This window comes from Cyprinus carpio, chromosome A25 (assembly GCF_018340385.1).
Source record: "Cyprinus carpio isolate SPL01 chromosome A25, ASM1834038v1, whole genome shotgun sequence".
In the NCBI taxonomy this organism is placed as follows: domain Eukaryota; kingdom Metazoa; phylum Chordata; class Actinopteri; order Cypriniformes; family Cyprinidae; genus Cyprinus; species Cyprinus carpio.
The window spans coordinates 10210047-10236462 of NC_056596.1; the positions used below are offsets into that span (position 1 = coordinate 10210047).

General features: G+C 36.6%; 2 protein-coding genes across 3 annotated transcripts in view; both read left to right on the top strand.

The window, feature by feature from the left end:
• Positions 1 to 184: 184 nt before the first annotated feature.
• On the top strand, positions 185 to 5325 carry LOC109062912 (E3 ubiquitin-protein ligase Hakai-like). 2 transcript variants are annotated; one of them, XM_042715409.1, is made up of 6 exons: positions 185 to 288; positions 964 to 1122; positions 1436 to 1536; positions 1707 to 1790; positions 1872 to 1945; positions 4065 to 5325. In XM_042715409.1, exons 1-6 carry the CDS (start codon positions 192 to 194, stop codon positions 5020 to 5022), a joined length of 1473 nt encoding a protein of 490 aa, XP_042571343.1. In that variant the 5' UTR covers positions 185 to 191; the 3' UTR covers positions 5023 to 5325. The 2 variants fall into 2 exon arrangements, with proteins under 2 accessions (XP_042571343.1, XP_042571344.1); XM_042715410.1 differs by having other exon boundaries at positions 4080 to 5325.
• Positions 5326 to 9687: 4362 nt separating this feature from the next.
• LOC109056204 (cadherin EGF LAG seven-pass G-type receptor 1-like) overlaps positions 9688 to 26416 on the top strand; it is a 47304-nt gene continuing 30575 nt past the window's right edge. Inside the window, exons 1-2 of the mRNA XM_042715411.1 lie at positions 9688 to 13345; positions 23379 to 24017. Coding sequence (XP_042571345.1) covers positions 9862 to 13345; positions 23379 to 24017 — 4123 coding nt within the window. The 5' untranslated portion in view covers positions 9688 to 9861. The remainder of the gene's footprint in view (positions 13346 to 23378; positions 24018 to 26416) is intronic.

Consider the following 26416-nt stretch of genomic DNA (forward strand, 5'->3'; position numbering starts at 1 on the left):
TCAGTAAGTGTTTTTGCTTTTTTCACTACATTTGGTGCGTATAGGAGAAGCTAATTAAAGCACTGTATATATATATACACACACACACACACACACACACACACACACACACACACACACACACACACACATATATATATATATATATGATATATACATGATGACAAAACAGACATTACGCAAAACATTATATGCGTAAATTGTGCGCAACGTTGAACTCCAAAACACACGAAGCCACTCCCAGCAGTTCATCGCAGGATGCACAGCGTCAAGTCATGGACCAAAATGGTGAGCTACAAGCTAATGTAACTAAGTATTTTACTGCAGCTTTACGTTTTAAGTTCCCAAAATGTTTCTGAGTGAAAGGTAACCGGCTGCCAGTAAAGCAATGAGCCTTTGGTGTCATTTATCCGTTTGTGTGTTGGGGGTAAACGCATTTATTGGATGTATCCGACTAGCCGCTGACATGTCCAAGTAACGTTAGATGAGCGCGCGTCCAGCAAGTGTCCGATTCAAATAAACGTAGAAAACATTTACATTAGAGCCCAAAAAATATTTTTATTTTAAACGCTGTTATACTCGTTGGTTACTGTTAGTGTATAAGCGTTTTGGTTAAAACTAACTCTGCACTTGGGCATTAAGTTACCCTTTTTGCGTCTCCACTTTTGCTGAATAGAACAGATCTCTCTCTCTCTCTCTCTCTCTCTCTCTCTCTCTCTCTCTCTCTTTTTATCAGATTATGTGTTCCTTAATTTCATAAATTACATCGTGCCATTGTCTTTAGCAGTACTATATTGTCTGCTTAAATACATTTTTACATTTCCTCCTTTTTATGAAGTGTTCATTTTTAATTTGTAATGTAGTACTGAATTGTGTAGGGCTATGTATAATGTATCAGTAACCTAATATCGTGCTTGTTAATGTAGATTACTTATTGATGATTTCTTCTATATGCTTTCCCAGACAATGACCTTCAAGGAACTGATGGTTCGGGATTCCTTGGAGGTCTTGATGTACGCAGACAGATCCCAATCAAGTTACTGTCAAAGCAGACGGAAAGAGACAAGCTGCCCGCCCGACCTCAGCGTCCCAGCACTAGATTGCCCTCAAAAAGTGAAGAAGGTTGGTGTGCTGAAGAATAGTGCAAAAGAATGTTTTCGTCTTGTTCACACAACACGTAAATCTGATGTTTTCATCATTAATATTTGGACTATAGTCTGCGAAGTCGTTTTGAGTCAGATAAGCCAATAAATCACATTTTTGTTGTTTGAATAAACCCACAGTGCTGACTATAATCTAGACTATAATCTGTTTGTTGTATATATTATATTATATTTATTATTATATATAAATTAATTTTTTGGTTTTTTTTTTTTTTTTTTTGCCATATCTTATTTGTTTTTCTTTATTTATGAACTTTTTTTGTGATCTTCAGAGCCTTTCAACTATAACCAAGAGCAAAGATTTGAGTGTAAATCCGGAGATGCTTACGGAAACCAGCGCAGATTCCCTCAGCCAATCTTCTGGGATTATAAGGTTACACATTCATCATCAAATAATTATAACACATATATTTTTAAGATATAGATATTTTTAACAGTAATTTTGTAATAAAGCAAATATTTAATACAATATTTAAATATACACTATTTTAATATTTAATATGGCATATTTATAATAAGTGAGATCTGCTTTTTTTTTCTCAGCTTAACTTGGTAGGAGTAAAAGATGACACTCCAGTTCATTTTTGTGACAAGTGTGGTCTGCCCATAAAGCTCTATGGGCGAGTGGTAAGAAGGATGTTCAAGTCCGTAAAACACTCTTTGTAATGCTGGAGATCTTTCATTTAAACAACTTCTTGTTTCCCTCAGATTCCCTGTAAGCATGTTTTCTGCTATGACTGTGCAGTTCACTATGAGAAGAAATGTGACAAGATGTGCCCTGGGTGAGTTTTCTTATAAAAAGTATGTTTAAAGTCGGCATGAAATGGAAGTTACGGTAGTCTTTTCTTCCCTGTTGTGAAGTATACAATAGCGAAGAATTTCTTCCCTGAGTGCAATGAGAAAGGCTTCTGGAATGAGAAAAAAATGTAGGGCGAGACTTGATTTGGAATTCACCCATTGCCAGGAGTTTGATTGACAGGCAATCTGACCAATCATAATGCCGTTATGTCGTTGGTTAATTGTACTCTATATAAATTGCGGGCATCAGGGAACCTCTATTATGCCTGGTATTGAAACTGCTTGTGAATGCACGATCGCTTTTTAGTTTCACTTTCACTTTCGAGATTCGTGATCGCACGTACTCTGTTTATACTATGGAGCGGCAATACGTACAACACATTATACAAGATTAGATGTTTGTCAGTGGTGCTCAGGATCTGCAAATCATTCACCATCGTCTTCAGTGATCTCTCCTTACTCTGTTTATATGGTAATGTAACCATTTTCAAGATTGACATTAATCTACTAGCTCTCCAGTCCGGACTAAATAGAGGAATCAGCATTATGTTTGTTCAGATCACATGTCAGTCAAACTCTTAGCTAAAGGCTTGGCCATTGATTACCGTCAGATTTCAAGTCCAACCCTTTTTTGAGTCTGATGTGCTCGGAATAAAACAGGGGATAATGTCCTGAAGTGGGGAGGGGAGGTTAATGTTTTTATGTTGTCTGTGGGATGCAAATATTTTTGTATGTTCCGTTTCCTTGGTAACGTCTGTAGTTGTTAGAATAAGAGGGTGTGGTTCAGATGCACATGCTTGTCTTAAACATCCAGGGTTGCTGTGGGAGTTTTGCTATTAAAGAGTACCTATTTCTATACAGTGGACAGATGTTCATTTTGATATGAAAACAAGACTCATTCAGAAAGATTTTTTTTTTTTAATTAGAACATTGTTATCAGCTTATAGCATCGTAATATCATAAATCATAATTTGTTAAATAGAAAGGTTAATTTCCAATGTTGAGTGTGTAGTTGATAATATTGAAAGCAGTTTAGTTTTGATTCACCACTTAGACACTATGTAGTTTGGCACATTGATGTACTGTAGAATTGGTCACAGAATTGTCTCTATCAACTATTATGTGGCAATTTTGAATGTGGCTCATCCAGTCTAGTTTGTTGTTGCAAGTATTTAACAAAGTGTAAAGCAGCGGTTTTGTACTAATGCCAGACGCCTCATTTATTTGTTATGTCTAATATTATTTTTTTGGTTTTGCGACCATGAATTTTCACATAAAAAACTAAAGTAATTTAATGTAAACTGTGTTTAATTATATAATTTTTTTAATTCAATGGATTATCAAAATTAGGCATTATTATGTGGTTATGTATATAACATAAAAGTTTTAAAACATTTTAGGTTGAATTTCCAGCTTTGATGTCATTATATTTACAATTTATCCAATTTTCCCAAACCATGATTTTAGTATTGAATTACTTTAATCATAATGGGGTTTTGGCCAATATCGGCATAAATCTTTTTTGCCATGATTTTAGTATTGAATCATACAGTGCATAAAACAGCCAGGGTGCATATATATAGAGACCTTCATTTTGTCTTTGTTTCGTCTTTAGCCATAACATAAAAAGAATCGCATTAGGTAGAATTTTAATATCAGTGCATATCTGTGTTTGTGGTTTTGGACTTAAAACAACAAAACATATTTGAGTTAGATACCAATAAATCAGAAATTTTGTTCTGTCTGAAATAAAACCATAGTTGTGTACTAATCTTAACTGTCCATCATTCTGTAAACGTATTCCTAATTTTATCCGGTTATCAGGCATCTAAGTCTCAAAATGACCTGTATATACTGCCATTATTTTATAATAAAAAAAAATTAAGTGATAATTGCTTAGTTAGAAGTTACTATATTTTTGCCAATAAATTATGTGGATTTATGCTGATATTGTCCAGAAACTTTGCCTAGGGTGTTTCTTAACTTTTGGAGGGCAATGTGAATAGCAGGTTTTTTTCTTAATATAATTATCTCCAGATCTAAATGGAAATCAATGTGATACTTGTACCTAAGTTCACTTCCCCTACTAAATCTTAAGTACAGTTTGTCCCTCTACAGCTGCTCTGACCTGGTCCAGCGCATCGAGCAGTGCCAGCGCGGTTCCCTCTTCATGTGCAGCATTGTGCAAGGCTGCAAACGCACCTACCTCTCACAGCGAGACCTGCAGGCCCACATCAACCATCGCCACATGAGGGCCAGCAAGACCGGATCCTCTCGCCCGGATCCGCCACATCCGGCTCTGGCCTCCGACCCACCAGAGCGCTTCCAATTGCCGCCACCTCCTCACCTGGCTAAAACACATCCTCTCATTCCTCCTCCACTGCAAGGCCATGATACTTACAACCATCCACCTCCAGCCTCGCCCTCTGATCTGGGACCCTCACCACGGCCCCTCCCCCCGGAAACCTTCCGAATCGCCACAGTGACTACACGTAAGCATAGCAACCTCATCACAGTGCCCATTTATGATGACTCTGGGAGCTCTGGCCCCTGCCCTCGAGAGCCACACCCACAGACACCTCCCGGCCAGCCTCCACATCATCACACTGGTGATTACGCCAGCCAACCAGTGGTGTCCCATCCGCATCATATCATGCCTCCACCACAACAACCACATTACGGGCCCCCACCGCCCCCTCTCAGCATCCCCATTCAACACCCGCCACAGGGCTCAGCCACACCTCACATGGTTTACAACCAACCACCTCCCATGTCAACACCACCTCCACCCGGACACATCATCAGCCAGTTGCCACCCTACATGAATCACCCTCCACCTGGTCCGATTCCCCCGGTCAGTGCACACCACTACAACCCAAACTCGATGCCACAGGAACAAGGCACTCTTAGCCCACCTTTTACCCAACCAGGTGCCATGAGCCCAGGGATGTGGCCCAACCCCCATGGCCCTCATCCTTCCCGTATGCAGGGGCCGCCACCACAGGGACAGATGCCAGGGCCTCACCACCCTGACCAGTCACGATATAGACCATATTACTAGTAGCATCCTGGCTTTGTTGGCTCCTTCAGACAGTTTGACCATAGATGGTTAACCATATATTGTCAGAAACAACACTAAGCTGCCTGGGCTGTTTGTCTTCACTGATAAGTTAATATGATGATCTCCATTCCTGGCGATTTTGTACTAATGTCCTGCATTCAAAGAGGTTCCATGGAATAAGAACAGTTGAGTGAAAAAAAGAAAAAAAAAATACTTATTGGTTGGAAGAATTTAACAGAATTTTGTTTGAAACATTTACATAATGTTGTACCCAACAACTGCAATAAATGAAACTTGAATTCTTTTTAGATTTTTGGTTTGAAATTCATTACTTTTGGGCACAGAAGCTAGTTAAAGGGATAATTTGCCCAAAAAATTTAATTGTGTCATTTATTCACCCTTATGTCATTCCAAACCTGAATGATTTTTTTTTTCTTATATGGAATGCAAACTAAGATATTCAGGAGATATTTTGGCAGAATTTTCATTTTTGGTGAACTATCCCTTGAATAATAGTAATTTGGGTTTATAAAGGCTGGAATACATTGCATAACTTTTGCACCAATTTACAGTCTAGACTAGTACAAAGAAGATATCAGACATTATTTTGAGCCGATTTTAGAACATTTTTTTTTTTTTTTTGTTGTGTATCTTGTTGTTGTGACGCGTGTTTTTTCTTGATGATTTTGTTTTGAGTGTGATGTGAGTGTGTTTTAGTGTGTTTTTGATGATGTACAGTTCTTCCCTTTAAAACCATTTACAAAGTTAGCAAGTATATGATGTTTGTTTAAAAATCTGCTTTTAAAAGTTGTGTAGTGTAATCCAGGCTTAAGTCAGTATTCATCCAAATTCAGCAGTATGTGAAGAAATAATATGTTTAGAGCACATACTATTGGTGAGGAAAAAAATCACATTTGTAAATGTTTGTGTATTATTTTTTTTTTTATTTATTTATTTTACTTAAGGGTTTTTTATGAACACATATTATTTCTTAATGCTCAGAAAATGTATATTCCTGGCCACTTTTCAATTTTCCACTTCCCCCCATCAAATAAATTATTATAGACCTTCTCAGAACTAATTTAATTGATTTAGCCCTTTTCCCCCAGTTACTTTGAGACCCGTTAGGTAAAAGTCATTTAGCATCAAGGAAGTATCTCTCAAGTTCTGACTAGCAGACTAACCACAGAAGTGATTCATCACATTAAACATATTCTGCTAATGTTCTTTTTGTCTTAATGTTTTGGTAATACAGTAAGTCTGTTGTTTTATATTTTAAGAACTGAAAACAACGTGCAATATTTTCTTACTGTGTGCTATTGTGCTATTTATCTTTAAAATAATGGTCAGTTTGTTTGGGATGTTATTTAATATCATGTTATTCATACATTCTTAGAGGTGTGGCAAATACTTTTTGTGGCCGCTGTATGCAAACCAAAAGATGTAGAGGTGGTGAGAGTTGTTACTAAATAAAGTATCCACAAGGAGGCGTACAGTACTCAACCAAGACTAACCCTAGATCACTGCTACTATCAAACCAAACACTGTTTTCTCTTATGTGGGTAAATACCATTTCATGCAGTTTTATAGTTTCATTGGTGATACACAAAAGGTATTTCAGCACGTTTTCACTGTTCAGGAAATCAGATAATTTAATTGAGTAAAACAGAAAATTGAAAAAGTTTAAGTCGAAAATATAGGGGTATTTTATTTAATGTTAAATGTATTAGAATAATAATATAATATTGTGAAGAAGGTTGTACAACAGTAAGTTGAAATGTAGGCTTCAACTTGGTCATAATAAAAATATTTAAATGATTAAGGAAATTAGAAAAACAATAAACTATAAACTATGTCTAGTACACAACTAGTTCTCTATTATTATTATTATTTATTTTTGTCTATTTATTTGTTACTTTTTACTTGTGACAGTATTTAGAAATACATTATAGTCCTTTACATTTTTATTTAACTTTATTTAACCAGGAAGTCTCATTGAGATTAAAATCTCTTTTACAAGAGAGACCTGGCCAAGCATCCATACAGTAAGACAACATTTTATACATTAGAAATACAACAAATACACATTAAAACAATATTTAAACATAATATCCTCTCAACAAAAACAATCACAAGCCTCAATTACTGATCTCTTTATGATGCCTTTAAATTCACCAAGAGACACAAATTTATCAAGTTTTAAATCTTTTTGCAAATTATTCCATGCCCAGGGTGCACAATATGAAAATACAGTTTTCCCCAGTTCTGTACAAACTCGAGGTACGTTAAAAAGCAAACACTTGGAAGAGCGTAGCTGGTAACTGCCGGAACTAAGACAAAGGAGGGTACAAAGATAAGGTGGAAGTTTACCTAACATTGCTTTATAGGTAAAAATGTAACTGCTGTTTTCTGTGTATGGTTAGTGATGTCTAACCCACCGTCTCATATAAAATGCAATGATGAGTACAGGATTTTGTATTTGTAATAAATCATAATGAAGCATAGTACACTGAATCAAGGCTTTTTAAGACGGAGGATGCTGCATGCCCACCGTCTCATATAAAATGCAATGATGAGTACAGAGTTAGGAAGGTAGATCAAGCACAGTAGCTTCTACAAGTTTATTTTTGGCATTAAAAGTAAAATTATATTTATTTCTAAAATAAAATGAGATTTTTGATTTGATTTTCATTATGTTAATTTAGTAATATGTTAACCATCAATACAAATGCCTAAATTGGATACTTGTAAGAGGATACTCTTTCAATAATTTTACAATCAAATGTAAAAATACTAAGGTTATCAAGTACTTGTGACTGAGCTTTTGAAAAAAAAAAAAACAGAAACTTTGTTTTCTGAGAATTTAAAACTAATTTTAAGCTCACCAGAGCACCTTCCAATGACTGAAAAGCCAATCTGAAGCTCTTTTACCGCCTGTGTTATAAATGGAGCAAGTGTATAAATAATAGTATCATCAGCATAAAAATAACCTCTTCTTTTTTTGCTTGAATATCATTTATATAAATAGAAAAAAAAATCGGTCCCAAAACTGAACCCTGGGGGACCCTTTAGATATATCAAGAAAATCTGATTTGAGACCCTCCACATGAACACACTGAGTCCAATCTACCAAGTAATTTCAATTAAACAAATTCAAATGTCCCTGGTCCGAAACCAACACTGCTAAGTTTGTTTTAGCAGCAATTCATGATCCACTGAATCAAATGCCTTGGTAAATTCACAAATAAGGCTGCGAGCAGTCCTGTTTTTATCCACTAAGGCACCAATAATGTCATGTACCGTCGCAGCAGTAATGGTACTATGGCCAGATCTAAAAACCAGATTGAAAAGAGTTTAAGCAAATTTTTTTTTTGATTTTATATCAAATAAAAACTGTTTTAACTGTAAATTTACCTGAGATTCAAGGATCTTGGCCAAAATTGAGAGTTTGGAGATCGGATGATAGTTGTTCATGTATGAGGGATCACCACCTTTAAATAATGGAAAAACATAAGCAGCTTTCCAAATTTTAGGTAAAGAATTCGACAAAAGACTCAGATTAAAAATATAAGTTACTGACTCTGCAATAATATCCGCTGCCACCTTTAAAAGATAAGGGTCTAAATTATCTGGGCCTACAGATGTTTTGTTATCAATGCCTTTCAACGCTTTAAAAACTTGATTTACTGAAACAGGTTTAAAAACAAACATATCCAGATTACCAATAGCTGGTGTAATCACTGAACATGGGGCAGTTGTATTTGCATTTAAACTGTCAAATACGGACCCAGCATGTATAAAGTATTTATTTAACTGGCTGATCATAGCTACTTTATTATTTTATCTACATCATCCTGAATATATTCAGGAAGTTCTAGAGGCTACATGAGTCCCTGACAAGGATTTAAATAATTTCCAACATTTTGAAGGATTATTTAAATTCTCTGTGACTGACTTTAAATAAAACTCTGTTTTAGACTTCCTAATCATCAATGTGCACTTATTCCTTAGTGATTTGAATGTAGACCAACCGGCAGGGGTGTTTGAAAATCTGGCTGGTGCCCATGATTTATTTCTTAAATGAATTAGTTCTGAAAAAAACAGGGATTGTCCCTACCATTGATCCTGATCTTCTTAAAGGGAACATGTTTATTAGAGATGGACTGAGAAATTGACTGAAAATATTCCCATGCCAGTTCAACATCCTGTATTAAAGTTACTCTTCTAAGATCACTATGGTAAATCATGCAAAAAAGCTTGTTCCTCAAATGTTTAAAATATCTTTTAAAAATAAAACGGGGTTTTACCTCAGGGATTTTTGTAATCCTGACAAAAGCAATTACACAGTGATCACTGATATCATTACAGAATATGCCAGTTGAAGTAAATCTATGAGCACTATTCGTTATAATTAGATCCAGTAAGGTAGATTTATGTTGCAATTTAGGATTTGGCCTTGGTGCATTAATGCATTTAGAGGAATTTAAAAAGTTTACGATGTGAAAAAGTGAGTTGACAACATGTTAAGTGGTTTACATTTAAATTTAAAACATTGTTCTTTAATAGCCAAGAATGTAAGCTTTTCGGTTGGGCTCATTGGAAATTTCAAAATCACAATGCAGGAGTAGGTCCATGCAAATTGTTGTGGGAGGGGAGAGAGAAGAGCCGTTTTAGTACTCAAAACTTATCAGTGCAGCTCTCTGGTCCCTGCTGCTCTGCACACAAGAACATGCCTTGACCCAATGTGCACTTCCACGTTACAGGAATGGTTGGAATTTTGCGGACTGCAGTCGTTCTGGATCGTTTGGACTAATATTACCAATGAGATGCGCGTGAGCCATGGAATTACCAGTGATATGGATGTGTTTTGGATTACTTATTCATCTCCCACCGTTTGGATGCTTGGATTTGCATCTATCGGGATCCCTCCAGCCTGGTGTAACACTTGCAAATGTATCAATCGGACCAGAATGGACGTACAGAATCGACAGAAATCTCACAGATAAGTCTTTACGACACTTTCTGAAGATCGGGAGAAGTGATGGACTGCTATCAGTCGCGCGCAAAGTTGACTGCACTCGTTTACCGAGAAATCCCGTGCGACTGTATTTGCGGATTAAATCAATGCTTTCTGCAAACTTTATACTACTTCACTTCAATACATTCGTGCATGGTCAGAACTGCTTCATCAAATACAAAAGAAAAAATCTTAATCCAGATGCCTATATGTATCTATTGACTGGATATGAAACATGTTTTTCTTTGGATTCCTTACCCATAAACATTTACGAACGTTTGCCTGTATCCTTGCGGAATTCCCAAATGTTTCGCGGTAGGTGCGTGGAGAAACACCAGCGGCGTGTTATTTCCCTCACGAGCGCGAACCTCTGTTTACCTCATAAGCAGCGAGATGAGGCCAGTTTGCTTTGTTTAATGCCTAATTCACTGAATAGCTCTTTATTTGTAGATGTTAAGTTACATTTAAGAAGAGAACACACTCGAAGTGAATTAGACCCGTGGGCTAAACGTCAAAAAAGAAACGTGAACTCCGCTCCTCAGTTTCAGCTCCCAAACTATCAGGTATCAGTGCCCGAGAACGAGCCCTCAGGAACGCGAGTCATTACCCTCAAAGCGTTCGACGCCGATGACGGAGACGCCGGTGTTATCGAATACGACATGGAAGCTCTTTTTGACAGCCGATCCAACAGTTTATTCCAAATTAACCCTGAGACGGGCGGTATAACTACTCTTCAACCTCTAGACAGGGAAGTTAAAGACACTTATGTGTTTAAAGTTACTGCTACTGATAGGGGAACCCCTAAAAGATTAGCTATAGCGTACCTCACTATTACAGTCAGTGATACTAACGACCACGCGCCGGTTTTCGAACAGAATGAGTATAGGGTTAGTATTCGAGAAAATGTTGAAGTTGGCTTTGAAGTGATGACTATTAGGGCTACAGATGGAGACGCACCTTCTAATGCCAATATGATTTATACGATTGTGAACGATGATGAGGTGAATACGTACTTTGAAATTGATCGAAGGAATGGGTTGGTCAAAACCAGAGTCAGACCAGACAGAGAGGTCAAATCCCAGTATAGACTTTTTGTTGAAGCTAATGACCAGGGCAGAGAGCCCGGTCCACGTACTGCCACAGCCACGATGCACATTTTTATAGAGGACGAGAATGATAATTACCCTCAGTTCAGTGAGAAGCGATATGTAGTTCAAGTTCCTGAAAACATAGGCGTGAACTCTCAGGTGGCTATGGTAAAGGCTACGGATAAAGATGCTGGAAATAATGCCAAAGTGCATTACAGCATCATAAATGGGAATATAAAGGGCCAGTTTTACATACACTCCCCAACAGGAGTCATTGATGTTATCAGCCCTCTAGATTATGAGATGATAAGGGAATACACACTCCGAGTGAAAGCACAAGATGGAGGACGGCCACCTCTTATTAATGGCACAGGTATGGTTGTAATCCAAGTGTTGGATGTTAATGATAATGCCCCCATGTTTGTCAGCACACCCTTTCAAGCCTCAGTGTTAGAAAATGTTCCTGTAGGTTACTCTGTGTTACACATCCAAGCTATCGATGCTGATTCAGGTGACAATGCTCATTTGGAATACAAGCTGACTGAAACATCATCTAGCTTCCCATTCATTATCAACAACAACACCGGATGGATTACGGTTAGTGCTGAGCTGGACAGGGAGACTACAGAGTTTTACAGTTTTGGTGTTGAGGCCAGAGACCGTGGGGTTCCTACAATGTCATCTTCAGCAAGTGTAAGTGTCACTATACTAGATGTAAACGACAATGTCCCAACCTTCACAAAGCACTTGTATAACCTAAAGGTCAATGAGGATGCAGTTGTGGGCACAAGTGTGCTTACGGTCAGTGCTGTAGACAGGGATGTGAACAGCGTGGTCACATATCAGATATCTAGTGGGAACACACGGAACAGGTTTGCCATCACCAGCCAGAGTGGAGGGGGACTTATTACTTTAGCGCTACCTCTGGACTATAAGCAGGAACGGCAGTATCTCCTAACAATCACTGCCTCAGATGGTACACGCCAAGATACAGCTCAAGTCTTCATTAATGTGACTGATGCCAACACCCATCGACCAGTATTTCAAAGTGCCAACTACCAGGTCTTAGTGAGCGAAGATCGACCTGTAGGCTCCACCGTCGTGGTCATCAGTGCCACTGATGAGGACACTGGTGAAAATGCCCGGATCACTTATGTAATGGAGGACAATGTGCCACAGTTCAAGATTGACCCTGACACTGGTGCCATCACGACACAGATTGAAATCGACTATGAAGATCAGGCATCCTACACACTAGCCATCATTGCCCGAGACAACGGCATCCCCCAGAAATCAGACACAACCTACGTAGAGATCATCATTCTTGATGCCAACGACAACGCACCCCAGTTCCTCCGGGAAATCTACCAGGCAACAGTGTTTGAGGATGCACCAGTATACACTAGTGTACTCCAGGTATCTGCTTCAGACAGGGACTCGGGATCTAACGGTCGACTCAGCTACACCTTTCAAGGAGGGGATGATGGTGAGGGGGACTTTTTTATTGAGCCTTACTCTGGGATCATCAGAACAGCCCGCAAGCTTGACAGGGAAAATGTTGCAGTGTATAGCCTCAAGGCGTTTGCGGTGGACAAAGGAGTACTCCCTCTCAAAGCAGCTGTGGACATTCATGTGTCCGTGCTGGACATAAATGACAATGCCCCTGTGTTTGAGAAGGATGAATTGTACTTTTACGTAGAGGAAAACAGTGCAGTAGGATCCACTCTTGCTCGTATAAGTGCCACAGACCCAGATGAAGGTACCAATGCCCAGATCCTCTACCAGATTGTAGAGGGCAACATTCCTGAAGTCTTCCAGCTCGACATCTTTAGCGGAGATCTAATTGCCCTTACTGACCTAGACTTTGAGACCAAGATGGAGTATGTAATAGTGGTCCAGGCCACTTCCGCCCCACTTGTCAGCCGGGCCACTGTACATGTCCTCCTAGTAGATGTCAATGACAATGTCCCCATTCTACAAGATTTTGAGATCATTTTCAACAATTACATCACCAATAAATCCAGCAGCTTTCCCACAGGAGTTATCGGGAAGGTGCCTGCTCGTGATCCAGATGTGTCTGACAAGCTCCTCTACACATTTGTTGAGGGAAATGATCTCAACCTGCTGATTCTTAACCAAGACACTGGGGAGCTAAAGCTGAGCAAGGACTTGGATAACAACAGGCAGCTTGAGGCCACAATGAGGGTGACAGTTTCAGGTGAGACTCATATTATGCATGATACCACATTATTTGGCCACAGTTTCTCATTTGAAAAGCAGTCCATTATTTGGCCAAAGATTGTGTTCAGTAGTTGAGTGATTTGCAAAATCTGCTTTGCAGGTTGCCTTGCCATGGTAGAAGTGGATTTGTGAGAGCTTTATTCTTTTCACACTGTGTTAATTGGTTTTCTTTGATACTCTTAGTGATAGTGATCTGCCTCCTTGTGCGCTGTCTGGTGAGGTCTTCTCTTCTGCTGGGTTATGAGTTCCTGAATCCTTAAGTTATTTTTATAGCTTTACTGTGTCTCTTTTCATGCTTAGCAATATTTTTTGGCACTCCTTAGTGAGCATATCCATGGCAACAATTATCACGCTTAAAGTTATTTATTTGCAGCCATTCTGAAGTGCCCATCAGTTTATACATTCTTGTCTGCAATATATTATTTAGTGAATATGAGATTGTTTTAAAGCCTGTTTACACCTCAGAGTAAAAAAATAAATAAATATATAAATTCCCACAATACCTCACAATACCTCATAATCACAACTTTATTTCTCCCAATTGTGACCTTTATTACAAAATGTGACCTTACATACCAATGTGATTTTTTTTTATCTACCAGTTTGATTTTATATCTTACAACTAAAACTTTGTATTTCATAATGTGATGTGACCTTTTAAACTGCTGGACATTTTAAACTCTTTCATAGTCTCTTCTACCCCAGTACAGTAGCCGTGGTTTGATAGAAAGATGTAATTTTGTCTAAATTGCTTCTCTCCAGCCATTTTCATATTAACTGTTGCTGATCTTCCCCAACATTCCTCAGATCCTTACATCCTAGAACATATTCCCACTAACAACTATCATGCACATGCATGAATAAAAGTTAGTCAGCTCTTCTCCCTTTCAATCTTGGACAAATCAAATGTCATTCTTACCTGTCAGGTTTGTTCATTTCATGTACATTTTCCCAGGAGCCAAAGCTTACAGACTGTCCTGCCTATTAGACAGTGACTGATCATGTGTCAAAGGAGGTTTTGACTTGACTTATGATTTCAAGTTAGTCTTTATTCACATTCTGCATCCCCAAGCTGTAACATGCCCCTCAGTTAATTTAAGAAAAAATGATAAACTGAATAACTGTAATCCATCCATAAATTGAAATCCATGTTACATGTTTCAACAAGATATCACATATCAGGATTAGAAATTATGTCCATGAAGTGATAGCTTTTCATAGATTCATAGTGATAAAACTTGTATGTCTCGTATAAGATGTCACAAATGACAAGAAAATGTTGGGGATTAATTGAAGATCCTTTAAAACTCCTGTGTAGGCTGGGTACAGGTAGAGTTTGTTTTGTGTTGTTTTGATTATATTTGTTTAATGGTTGTCACAGCTTACAAAGGATCAGGATCAGCCAGATAGTAAAGATGTGTTTCCAGTGACACGCTGCCACTTGTAGCCATGTGTAGCTGCTTAGTTAGGCAAATAACGTCCTAGTACACAGTGACATTTGTCAGTTCCTATCCAAATCTGAGGTTGACTTGCAAGGAACTGACACTTCATTAAATGTTAAAAAAATAAAATAATAAAAATTAATTTCATTTCATTTAATTCCAAAACATTGTCATGTTAAGTTCTCTGAGTTTCCTTTCATGTGGCTTCCATAATTTTTATAAAATCAGCCAGCCATTACCATTCAAGTTTTTTCTTTAGTGCTGGAAAAGAAATGTTGGATACACATGATGTATTGTGCGCTTATGTGACATATCAAAGGGCAGTCCTTTTATTCCGTACATTTTTTCACCGAGTTAAAATAAATGCAGTTTTAAGTAAGTACACAGTAAGTTTTTAAGATCTTAAGTATTACACAAACAGCATATGAAGCACTGCAGCATCTACATTCATGGTGGCTCTGTGGTTTCTTCTCTTTCCCAGCATAACGCCTCATCTCTAGTGCTAGTTATTTTGTATCATTTTACGTTCAGTTAATAAACTTGACTGAACTCCAGGGGTGCATTCCATTCATAACAGTTTGTCAAGAAAAAGTCATCGGCGTTAACTAGATTGCTTCTGGATTCTGAGTGATAATTCGATATTTAATTTGAGAGAGTGAGCTGCCAGGAGAAGACCATCTGTGCTTAATTCTTCAGCCAAACATTTGATCTACAGTTTTATTTTAAAGGTAGGGCATCTCTCATAATCTTTGATCTTTTCATCTTTATCTTTTGAACTTTTGACGTATTTCATCCATCCCCTCTTTGTCTAAGTGAAATCTCACGTGGTGGCTGATGCAAAACGTGTGGCGCACACATTTCTCTAGTTAATGGCAGCGCATGGATCTTTATCCTTATTGTGGCACATTCTAAATCATCGTGTATGGAATCTTTATCTCATATCAGCATTTCTAAGCATCTAAACCATGCAGGCAATCTGTGAACTTTTCGGAGAAGAGCAGAGATCAGGCTGTCATGTCACTTTTAATGCTGACATGGACCAGGATTAATTTCCATGCTGGTTTATGCAGATTAGTGCTGGTTTGGAACCTGTTTTGGTGGTGCACCAAAACATGCTGGTCAGCAAGCTTTGCTAGACCAGATGGTCCAAGAAAATCTTGCTGGTTAAGCTAGTTAAGAAGCCTAGTGGGGAGTCGGACCAGCATCCAAATGACAACATATGCTGGTCTTTTCAACTGGCTAACTTACATTAAGCAAGCTGATCTCCTTCTAAATCCTCTGGTAATGGAACCGAAAGCATCCCATTGGGTTTCCTCATGGACGTTCTCTGAAGGAAGTCTGAGAAAAAGAGTTTTGAAAAGCTCTGCCTCTCCGTTGTTGTTGCCATGGAGAAGGGGAGAGCATTGTGGTGCTCTTAAGTGTTTTGCGCCAAGCTGGGGGTTGAAGCACGGGCCCCTTTTGTGAAGTGGGGTGAGAAGGAGGGTAGGGGGTGAAATGGGGGGGGCTTCTTAAATTCGAGGAGGAGGGAGGCATTGTTCACATGCAGATTTCTGTCAGTGAAGACAAAGCTGTTTGTGTGTTGAGACCTTAAAGGAAGGACACTGCTGAAAGAAGAACACTACTTTTTTTTAACTCACTTGGTGTCTGTCTGGTGAAAGAGCAGAGATCAGACATGAATTAGAACAGTGACTGCAAAACTTGTCATTTATTCACAGTGTGTTGTGACTGGTGTTCCTGCATGACAGTAAATCAGTATTCTCGATCACATCACTTGCTTTAAGCGGACTCTTATATCAAAAGACAATGCTTGGTAATGATTGCAGAGTTGAGTTACTCATAAATAGAGCTTAGCAGTTATCTGTTCTTATTTTCTAGACGCAAGCGGTTGCTATTGGACACCAAAGACTATTTAACAAAAAAGTCAGGAATGGTTTATGCAGGTTTTCATTGGACTGCACGAGTACAAAGGGCAAACTGGGCTTTTATCTTCACTAGCGCTAAAGCTTTGCTACTGAATTCCTTCCTTATGAAATGAAATGATGATGCAATGGAGACCAATTCTTTATTCCATTTTAAAAATGTTATACAATTATTACAACTCAACCAATCCAGTGTTTCAAAGCTGCTGACCCAAAAATAAATCATGCTCATGCTCATGTTGTTCCAAACCTGTATGATTTTTCTTTCCTATTCTTTCTTTTGAGGAGTACAAAAGGAGATGTTAAGCAGAATGTACATACTGCTCTTTTACATACAATGAAAGCATACAGTGAAAAGTATCTGGCTATCAAGCTCCAAAAGACATTATAAACATGGTCTATATGACTTGTGCTACCATTCAAAAGTTTGAGGCCTGTAAGTTTTTTTATTTTTAAGAAATTAACACTTTTTTTTATTAAAAGTGACAGCAAAGACTTTTTTTTATGTATGTAAGTTTTTTTTCAAAATTGCTGTTTTGAGCTTTCAAAGAATCCTTAAAAATATATATATTTTTTTGCTGTAGCCTCATTTGTTTAAATAAATGCAGTTTTTGTTTAAATAAATGCAGCCTCAGGCTTTAAGAGACTTCTTTCAAAAACATCTTACTGGTCCCAAACTTTTAGAGTTATGTTTTTTTAACTTTATGAGAAATTTGAGAGCCTATTGAACTATAATATTTTGGTCTGTTCTTCACACAAAGCTTATATTACAACTTCAGAAGCCATTTTGAGTTCCACAGAAGAATGAAAATGGATTTGAAATGAAATGAAAATAACTAAATGATTGACTTTTCCTTTAAGTTTTGATTTTAAGCCAAACTCAAGCAACTGTCGATGAGCTCATCTAATGCATGGTGGAAACTTCAAGGTTATTTGGTGGCATCTGCATTTTACTGCATTTTTGAATAAAGGCTTTTAAAGTCTATAAGTTATTCATATTTTATGTAAGTGCTTCGAATCTTGAAGAGCTCCGATAGATATTGCATAACCAAGCAGGAGCACCTTCATATGTCTCTTGGGCTTGGGTGACATTAACGGTGCTGCCCATAAAATCCACACCTTGGAGGGTTCCATTTCACTGCACTACCTCTGTTTTATGTATGTGCTTGGAGAGATCAAAGCAGAACTGCCACCAATGATGTTAACAAGAATCACAACAGATTCATGAGGGAGCCTGGCCGAGGTGTGGTCTCCATTATCAGGCACTTAGTCCATGCACTATGTGGAAAGAAACTTTGCTCATTAACTTCTCAAAGTGCAACTTACCACATTCCACACAAGCCATGCCAGAGCAAAAGCTTTTAATAAGCCTTAAAAAGGAATGTAGGGCTTAAATGGAGGATAGCTGTGTGAAATAAGCAAGAAACAAACAAACAAATTATTGAAACTATTTGAGCAATATAGAATATTTATGTGGCATGCTGTTGATGACAGAATCTTTTAGAAACAAACAAATATTGTGTTTACAATAAGGATGCACAATATATTTGCAGCATATCAATTAGCAAACGTTTTTAGAGATTTTCGCCTCAGAATTATGACTTAGTATGTCATAGTTTTGTCTTTTTTTCATAATTTTTTACTTTCTGTCATGGTTGTGACTTTATCTCAATTTTGACTTTTAAAATTATAATTCTGATTTGGTATATAATTATTTAATATAATAATATAATAATAATTTTTATCTCATAAGTATGACTAAATTTTTGTAATTACAACTTTTTGTCTCATAATAACAATGATTTTATCTTATACTTTAAACATTCTATATCATATTTTCAACTTTTTATATTATAATTCTGATTTGTTGTCATCATTTTGACTTTTTGTCTCATGATCATGATTTACAGTTCTGATGTTTTGTTATCATTTCAACTTTTTGTCATAATTTGTGACTTCATCCCAATTTAGACTTTTTATATCATAATTGTAACTTTTTATATTATAATTCCGACCTGGTAGGTCATAATTTTGACTTTTTATTCTCATAATTATTATGACTAAATACCTCATTCCAACTTTTTATATCATCATTTTGACTTTTTCTCAATTTGGACTTTTTATATCATTATTTAAACATTTATATTATAACTCTGACTTCCCTTACCAAAAAGTAGTATACTTCAAGTGCATTTTATTAAGTATAACTCAAGTAAAGTTCAAGTATATTTTTAAGTATACTTTATGTAGCAAGTATACAAATATCAGTGTTCTAGTAGTATACTTCTAAGTGTAGTTTCAGTACTTCTTGGGACTAAATTGGCCCACTTTCTAGTATATAAAAGTATAATTTTAAGTATACTTTAAGTATAACAGTAGCAAACTTTGAGTTTACAACTAGTTTACCTATATGTTTGTAATTTGTACAGCAATTATACTAAAAGTGAACTAGGTATACTGATAGTTTACTAATTAAATACTTTGTTCACTTTGAAGTATAGTCTCAGTAAACTACTAGTTTAGTAGTTTTATACTGCAAATATACGCATAAGTTTTCTTTAAGTGAACTTTACATCATAATTTAAGTATGTCCCTATTTAGGTTTTAATTTGTATATATTTTGTTATATGAATATCTGAACATACAGTACAAAACATCCAAAGAAAGAACAGGGTATCTGCTTGTAAACAAAAACACTTTATTCTAGCTTCATGCACTCTTTTTTTAAAACACTTTAATGTGGGTAAGTAAAAAAAAAAAAAAAACATTTTGAACAAAAAGCTGAAAAAAAAAAACTATGAATTGGATTCAGAATGATAATCAAAACATAGATGGAGTCGATCAGCACTTGACTATAATCATTAGATCATCCAGAAATGCAAATTCTGTCATTGTTTACACACCCACATGCAGATCCACTCGTATGGCTTTCTTTCTTCCATGGAACACAAAAGAAGAGGTTTAGCAGAATGTTCAAGTTGTTTTTTTCCATAAAATCAACAATAAATGTAGTCCAGCAGTCTCTGCATATTTTAAGTCTATTTTATTTAATCTGAATTGTTTCAGTGTTGGGTAAGTTACTCTAAAAAAGTAATTAATCACTGCCTACTAATTACATCAACAGCGTAATTATTACTCTGCTGTACTAATTACTCTCTCTGAAATGTGTTGAATTACTTATTACTAATTACTTTCTAAATCCTATATCAACCTCGATCAGCTGAACAATACAAGGATAGACATGAAACTGCTTTGTTAATTCTTTCAAGTAATAATATAAATTAAATAAATTATCGTTGAACTGACCAAAGTATTTAAAGGGAGAAAGTAACATTGAAAACATACATTTTAAAATTAGATGCAAACTTTTGATGTTAAATCCACTGTTGTTTTTATATGGACTTGTTCTATAGTCTATACAGTATTTAATGCAATTACATAAGAAGTAATTTATTAAAAGTAATTCAATTACAGTTACTAATTACTTAGTAATGCATTACACCCAACACTGATGGTTATTTGTTGAAAAACTTTCTCCTTCACTGCTGCTCAAATCTCATTAATGTTCACATTAAAATATCCTAGATTTTTTTTTTTTTTAAAACATGTATGATATATTTGGTATGAAAAATCATTACTTATTTCACCATTTTGAACAGAAAGTTTGTTGAAAGAGACTTTGAGACTCAAATCTTTGATTCACGTCATCCACATAATTGGTTACCGGTTGGTAACCAGGAAACTGAGGTTGACATTATCTATAGGATAGTTAAACACTTAGATTATAACCTCTAAATTTCCCACTGTGTGTTCGTTTGCAGGCCAGCTCCTGCGAGTGTAGAGTAAGAGTCTTTAGAGTGTTTAAACTACACTGAACATTCATCTTTGCACAGATTGTTTGGCCTTTTCCCTTGGAAAACACCACCCAGAAAAGCTGCACTGAGTGTTTGCCTTCGTCCTCAGATTGTTCGAAAAGACAACTGAACATGACACTTCTTCTTTACAGAGGCTGTAAACACTGTCACAGCTCAGTGGTCCTACAAAGGAGTCTGTTGCCAAGTGAAACTCTGAACATTTCAACCTAGTTTACTTTGCGAGTGCCATAATCTCTGCCATAAGTTTTGAGGGATTCGATGAAGCTGGGCTTCCTGTGGTGCAGTGGTATCTCGGCCGCTTTCCCAATGAAACGTACAGTGTTTCTCTTTGTTTTCTTGTTCAGCAAACTCTGGAATCAGTTGGTACAGTTTCTGCTCAGGACCACCCACACTTGTGTATAATATTCATATTAACACAGTGATTCCTATTTGATCGTACAGACAGATTTTGGAGTCTTATCATTCTTTTGTAGAAGTTGTTTCCTGGAGGCGATCCAAGATCACACCTGTAGGCCGATCTATTATTTGTGGGACAATTCTGAGAATTATCTGTTTGTTTCTGGTGGGAAATACTAGGCATGTCAGTTAAAAGTTTTGCATATTTCATGTCTATGCAGTTTTAATGTTTTTCATGACTTTTGTATGATATACATTTTGGTAGTGAAAATTACTTATGATGTCTGGATAAATGATTATGTCTTGAAAAATGAACTATGATATATTTACAGCAGTGGGCTTTCTTCAGATTCTGTTTAGAGAAGATTTCAAGTTCTTGGATCAGTTTTCATCAGCACTTTATTGTAAAGTGTCTCTGTAATATTTTATAATATGCCAAAGTGTTTGTTATGCTTTAGTAGCACTTACTGGTAAGAGAATCAACGGAGAGGGAGACACTTAATGCATTTCAGAGTGGGGATTTTAATGCAGACCTCATTAAAGGAAAGACAAAAAACAAGAAACCACTTAGCGCATACATTACTGCTGCCTTCTCAGTATAGGCATCAGATTTCTGGCATACAAAAGTTTAGTAAAGTTTACTAAGCATATTTAAAAGAAACATAGTTAAGTAGTTTATGGGATTATTGAGTATTATGAACACAATGGAACAGGATGTGGCCTGTTATTCAGCCATTTCCCTTGCAGAAAATTTCTACTTGTGGGAAAATTGTGATTAGTATGTGACAAATTTGTGATTTGCCAAGGTTGGAAGTTTGCCAGAATTGCCTTTTTAATAATGCAAAGTTAGGAAATTAATTTTTGGCTGTGAATCAATTACAAATAAGAATGGAATAAATAGCATAATATATGGTTAATTAATTAAATAAGGTGTCAAAATATTTTAATCTACAGTAAAAAAGAGAAAAAACTGTCTGGCATAGGAAGTATTTTTTAAATGTGAATAAGATATATTTGTTAAACTGAATTTTTTAAATGGTGCACACCAGTGAAATAGGTTAAACTGTAAACAAAGTGAATCAGTGCAAAACATTTAATTGAATGTGTATTAGTGGCGTTTTTGCATGTGTGTGCAAATGTGTGTGCGTGCAAGAGAGAAACTCCTTGTTGTGTCTACAACTGTGTGTTTATCTTAGCTGACAGTATGTGAAAGGACAGTGTAACAGAGTGGAAACATGTCCTCATTGTCCTGCAATTATAGCTCTCTCCATTCAAATGACAGAGGGGCCCTTTACACTAGGAGCCTGCAATTGGTACAAGAGAAAACACTGGACCTTGAACAATACCTGTCAAACTAAAGGACAGAGCAAATGTGACACAGTGGTCAGATGTACAACACAACACTTAGACACTTTTGTTCTTAGCCATTCAGTAATGATAAAGTGATGAATGAAATGGAAAGTTGTTGTTGGTTTTTTTCAATGCACCCACCACTAACTAAATAAATTAATATATAAATAAATGTTGTTAATAATATTAACAATTATCATCATCATATTTATTTATTTATTTATTGGTAGCAGTAGTAGTATCATTACTATTAATAATGCTGAAAATAATGTTAATGCTAATAATAATACTACTAATAATGATAATATTTCATAATGATGTCTAAAGTTTTGTAAACATATTTTATAGTATCAGATATATTAAAGAAATTCTTGTATACAAATTGTATTTAAAAAATGAAAATATTATTAGTTTTCCTTGAAAATTATAATATTAACCACAATAGTAATCATTTAATTATTTGTTTGTTTGTTTGTTTATTAGTTATAATAATAATAATAACAATAATACACTGCAATATTTTTATAGTATCAGGACTATTAAAAAATATGCTTGTATTCAAATAAGTATCAGAATGATATATTCATAATTTTCTCGGTAAAAAAAAAAAATTATAATATTGAAACAAATAGTAACCGATAGTAATAATATATATTTATTTATTTATAATAACATTATCATTGTTAATAATGATAATAATACACTGTTTTTTGCAGTATTTTTATAGTATCAGATGTACAGTATTAAAAATATATATTTGTATTCAAATGAGTATATGAACAATATATTCATATTTTTTCCTTGTAAAAAAAAAAAAAAAAAAAAAAAAAACAGATAATCAACACCTCTCCAAACCAAACTTTTCTAATGTATTTTTCTTTTTGTGTTCAGAGTTGATGCATTGCCATATTCCAGCATGTTCTTAAAGTTCATCTCACTCACAAGAATGTAAACTTACCCCCTGCCATGCCATTAATTTCAGTTTAAACATTAACCGAGTCCCTCATTGTGCCTTTGTGTCATCACAGATGGACTCCACCAGGTCTCGGCCCTCTGCACCCTACGGGTGACCATCATCACGGACGACATGTTGACGAACAGCATCACTGTTCGCCTGGAGAACATGTCTCAGGAACGTTTTCTCTCCCCTCTGCTCTCACTCTTCACTGAAGGTGTAGCCGCGGTGCTGTCCACCAGTCCTGACGGTGTCTTCGTCTTCAACGTCCAAAATGACACAGACGTTAGCGGCAGCATTCTCAACGTCACTTTCTCGGCCCTGCTTCCGGGTGGAGCTCCGGGACGTTATTTCCCATCAGAGGAGCTGCAGGAGCAGCTGTACCTGAACCGTACGTTGTTGACATTGATCTCGACCCAGCGTGTCCTGCCGTTTGATGATAATATCTGTCTGCGGGAACCCTGTGAAAACTACATGAAGTGCGTAGCTGTTCTGAAGTTTGACAGTACAGCTCCCTTCGTGGCTTCCAACACGGTCCTTTTCAGGCCCATACACCCCGTGAACGGGTTACGGTGTAGATGTCCTGATGGTTTCACTGGAGACTACTGTGAGACGGAGGTGGACCTTTGTTACTCAGGCCCATGTCAGAATAACGGGAAGTGCCGCACTCGAGAGGGGGGATACACCTGTGAGTGCCCACAAGATTTTACAGGTCAGTATCTGGTCATCATGTTAATCTATCTATCTATCTATCTATCTATCTATCTATCTATCTGTCCTGTCTGTCTGTCTGTCTGTCTGTCTTTCTATCTGTCTGTCTATCTGTCTGTCTGTCTGTCTGTCTGTCTGTCTGTCTGTTGGTCTGTCTGTCTGTCTGTCTGTCTGTCTGTCTATTTACCATTTGCTCGTTTGTCTATCTGTCTGAGTTGCAATTATGTGTCCTGTTGGCTCCCTAAATTCAGTTCAAAATTAGGAATTGAATTCGGATTTTAACAGCATTCTCAATTCAGGTCTAAATAGTGCACAATTTTATACCCAATTCATTATCTGCCAAGTGAAAATTGCAAGTCTTATTGCTTAGAAAAGCACCTCTTTTCAAACGGCATGATTTGAGGTGTCATTCATGTTAAAAAAGTTGCGTGTTGATGTTTAATACTTAAGGGGAATGGTTTCTTCACATCCCCAATAATGAGGTGTTTGTATGGATAGTTGATTGCAAATTGGTTACAAATTGTCCTCTTCTCAGTTGCTCAGACTCGTGAGAGCATCATTAGTTTTGCTTCTGTCATAACTTGAATGGAGATCCGCTCTTGGGGGAAGGAATTATCCTGTGTAAATTTGACAGCAGGAATGGCATCCAGACCCTCAGTCCCAAAGTTCAGAGTTCCCGCACTGGATCATTCACTTTGACAGCTTCTGTCTGTTTGTCAGCTCAGGTTTCTGGACTACAGTAAAGAGTAGTGAACCTCTGCCCTCTCAAGCCCTCAGGTAGTATGTGGTCATAACTAGAGGTGTTGACAGTGGCCTCTGTAGTTCCTCTCATGGGTTTCTCTGATTACAGAGTAATGTATCCCGTAATTCCTCCGAAATGAGGGATTATCTGACTGACATTTGGACCATTACCTCTTTGGAACTCTTTTGTGTGTCTCAGACGACATAGTTCCTCTGGGCCCAGATCTTGTCAAGGTAATGGCAGGTACACAAGGGTGTTCACACTGAACTGGCCAGGAATCAGAGATACAGGATTACAAGTCCAACAAGGTAAAGTCCTCCAAGCAAACCTCAGATGTTTGTTATTAGGCTACTGCGTTTGTCAGCATGGTGATGGATCTTCGAGGAGATTGTTATCAGCATGTTTCTGTGTCCTGTGCGGATATTTCCATCTCAGGTGAAAGCAAACCACATGTCTAGATACACACACAGTCCAAATAGTTATCATGTTTCTGTGTCCTGTGCGGATAAATTGGCTGTGGAGAATAAATTAAACACAAATGGGTATATGATCTAAGGCACACAAATCATCTAATTCGAATAACTTTTACCTCAGTGGAAAATTTGTCCTCAGAAGTTTATTTTTAGATTGTGTTTATTTTAGGAAGTTAATCTTTTCTCCTAAATGTGGTGAAATACTCACAGTAAGGTACTAAAATGTAAAAATGTAGAACAACATACAATGTGTCAATGAATGTTTTATATGCATATGTATATGTATATGTATATGTATATGAAGCTGCACATGACACAATCATGCACTATTCGCCAGGATATTTCCATCTCAGGTGAAAGCAAACCACATGTCTAGATACACACACAGTCGTTGGAAAATTAAAATTAAATTAAAATATTTTATTGTTTTATGTGTTTTTATGGATATTTATTTATTTTTTTTTTGTATATATTTATATATTTTTTTTGTTTTTTTTTGTATGATAGTTCATTCTGGTATGATTGTAGAATGTTTTTGAATGTCAGTTATTTTTAATTCTACTTTACATTCAAAATTGAATTGCAATAAGGTGTACTAATTTTAATTATACTTAACTATTATTCATATTTTTTTATTTTTTATTCACCTGTTGACAGATGTGGCAAAAATACATTTTTGGTCCTTCTATACACACACACGAGGTAGGTGGAGGAAAAAAAAGAAAAAACAAAAAATACATTTTTCACACACACACTCATACACACACACACACACAGAGTATCTAACATGAAATCTGGGTTAAATTAAACTGGGGAAACAAGATTATCAGGTTCAGTTGACCTTTATTGCAATATAAAGCAAAGAAGTCTTATTCCGAGTTGTGTTTTTCATTAATTTTATCTTAATTTGATCAAATTCAATCTCTTATTGTATATTGTGATGAATATCAAAGGAACCCTCTGGCAAACATCTACCTGTAACAATGTGAATGATGTCACTTTTGCTAGTGGCATCTTCCAATAGCGAGTCGTCATTGGTTCATCTCATGTCACGTTACAAGAGACTAGCAGAGCATGACAGGTGTCTTACAGACCACCAGGGCTCTTTCATTGTTCTTCTGTTGCTTGGCTGTGGTCCTGTTTCTTTAGAGTATGAACAAAGGTTAGTCTGGGTCAATGAGCACA

Coding starts and splice junctions, on each gene's coding strand:
- LOC109062912 (XM_042715409.1), top strand. CDS start 192: ATGCGTAAATTGTGCGCAACGTTGAACTCCAAAACACACGAAGCCACT. Junction 289..963: donor TCAAGTCATGGACCAAAATG/GTGAGCTACAAG, acceptor ATGCTTTCCCAG/ACAATGACCTTCAAGGAACT. Junction 1,537..1,706: donor CAATCTTCTGGGATTATAAG/GTTACACATTCA, acceptor TTTTTTTCTCAG/CTTAACTTGGTAGGAGTAAA.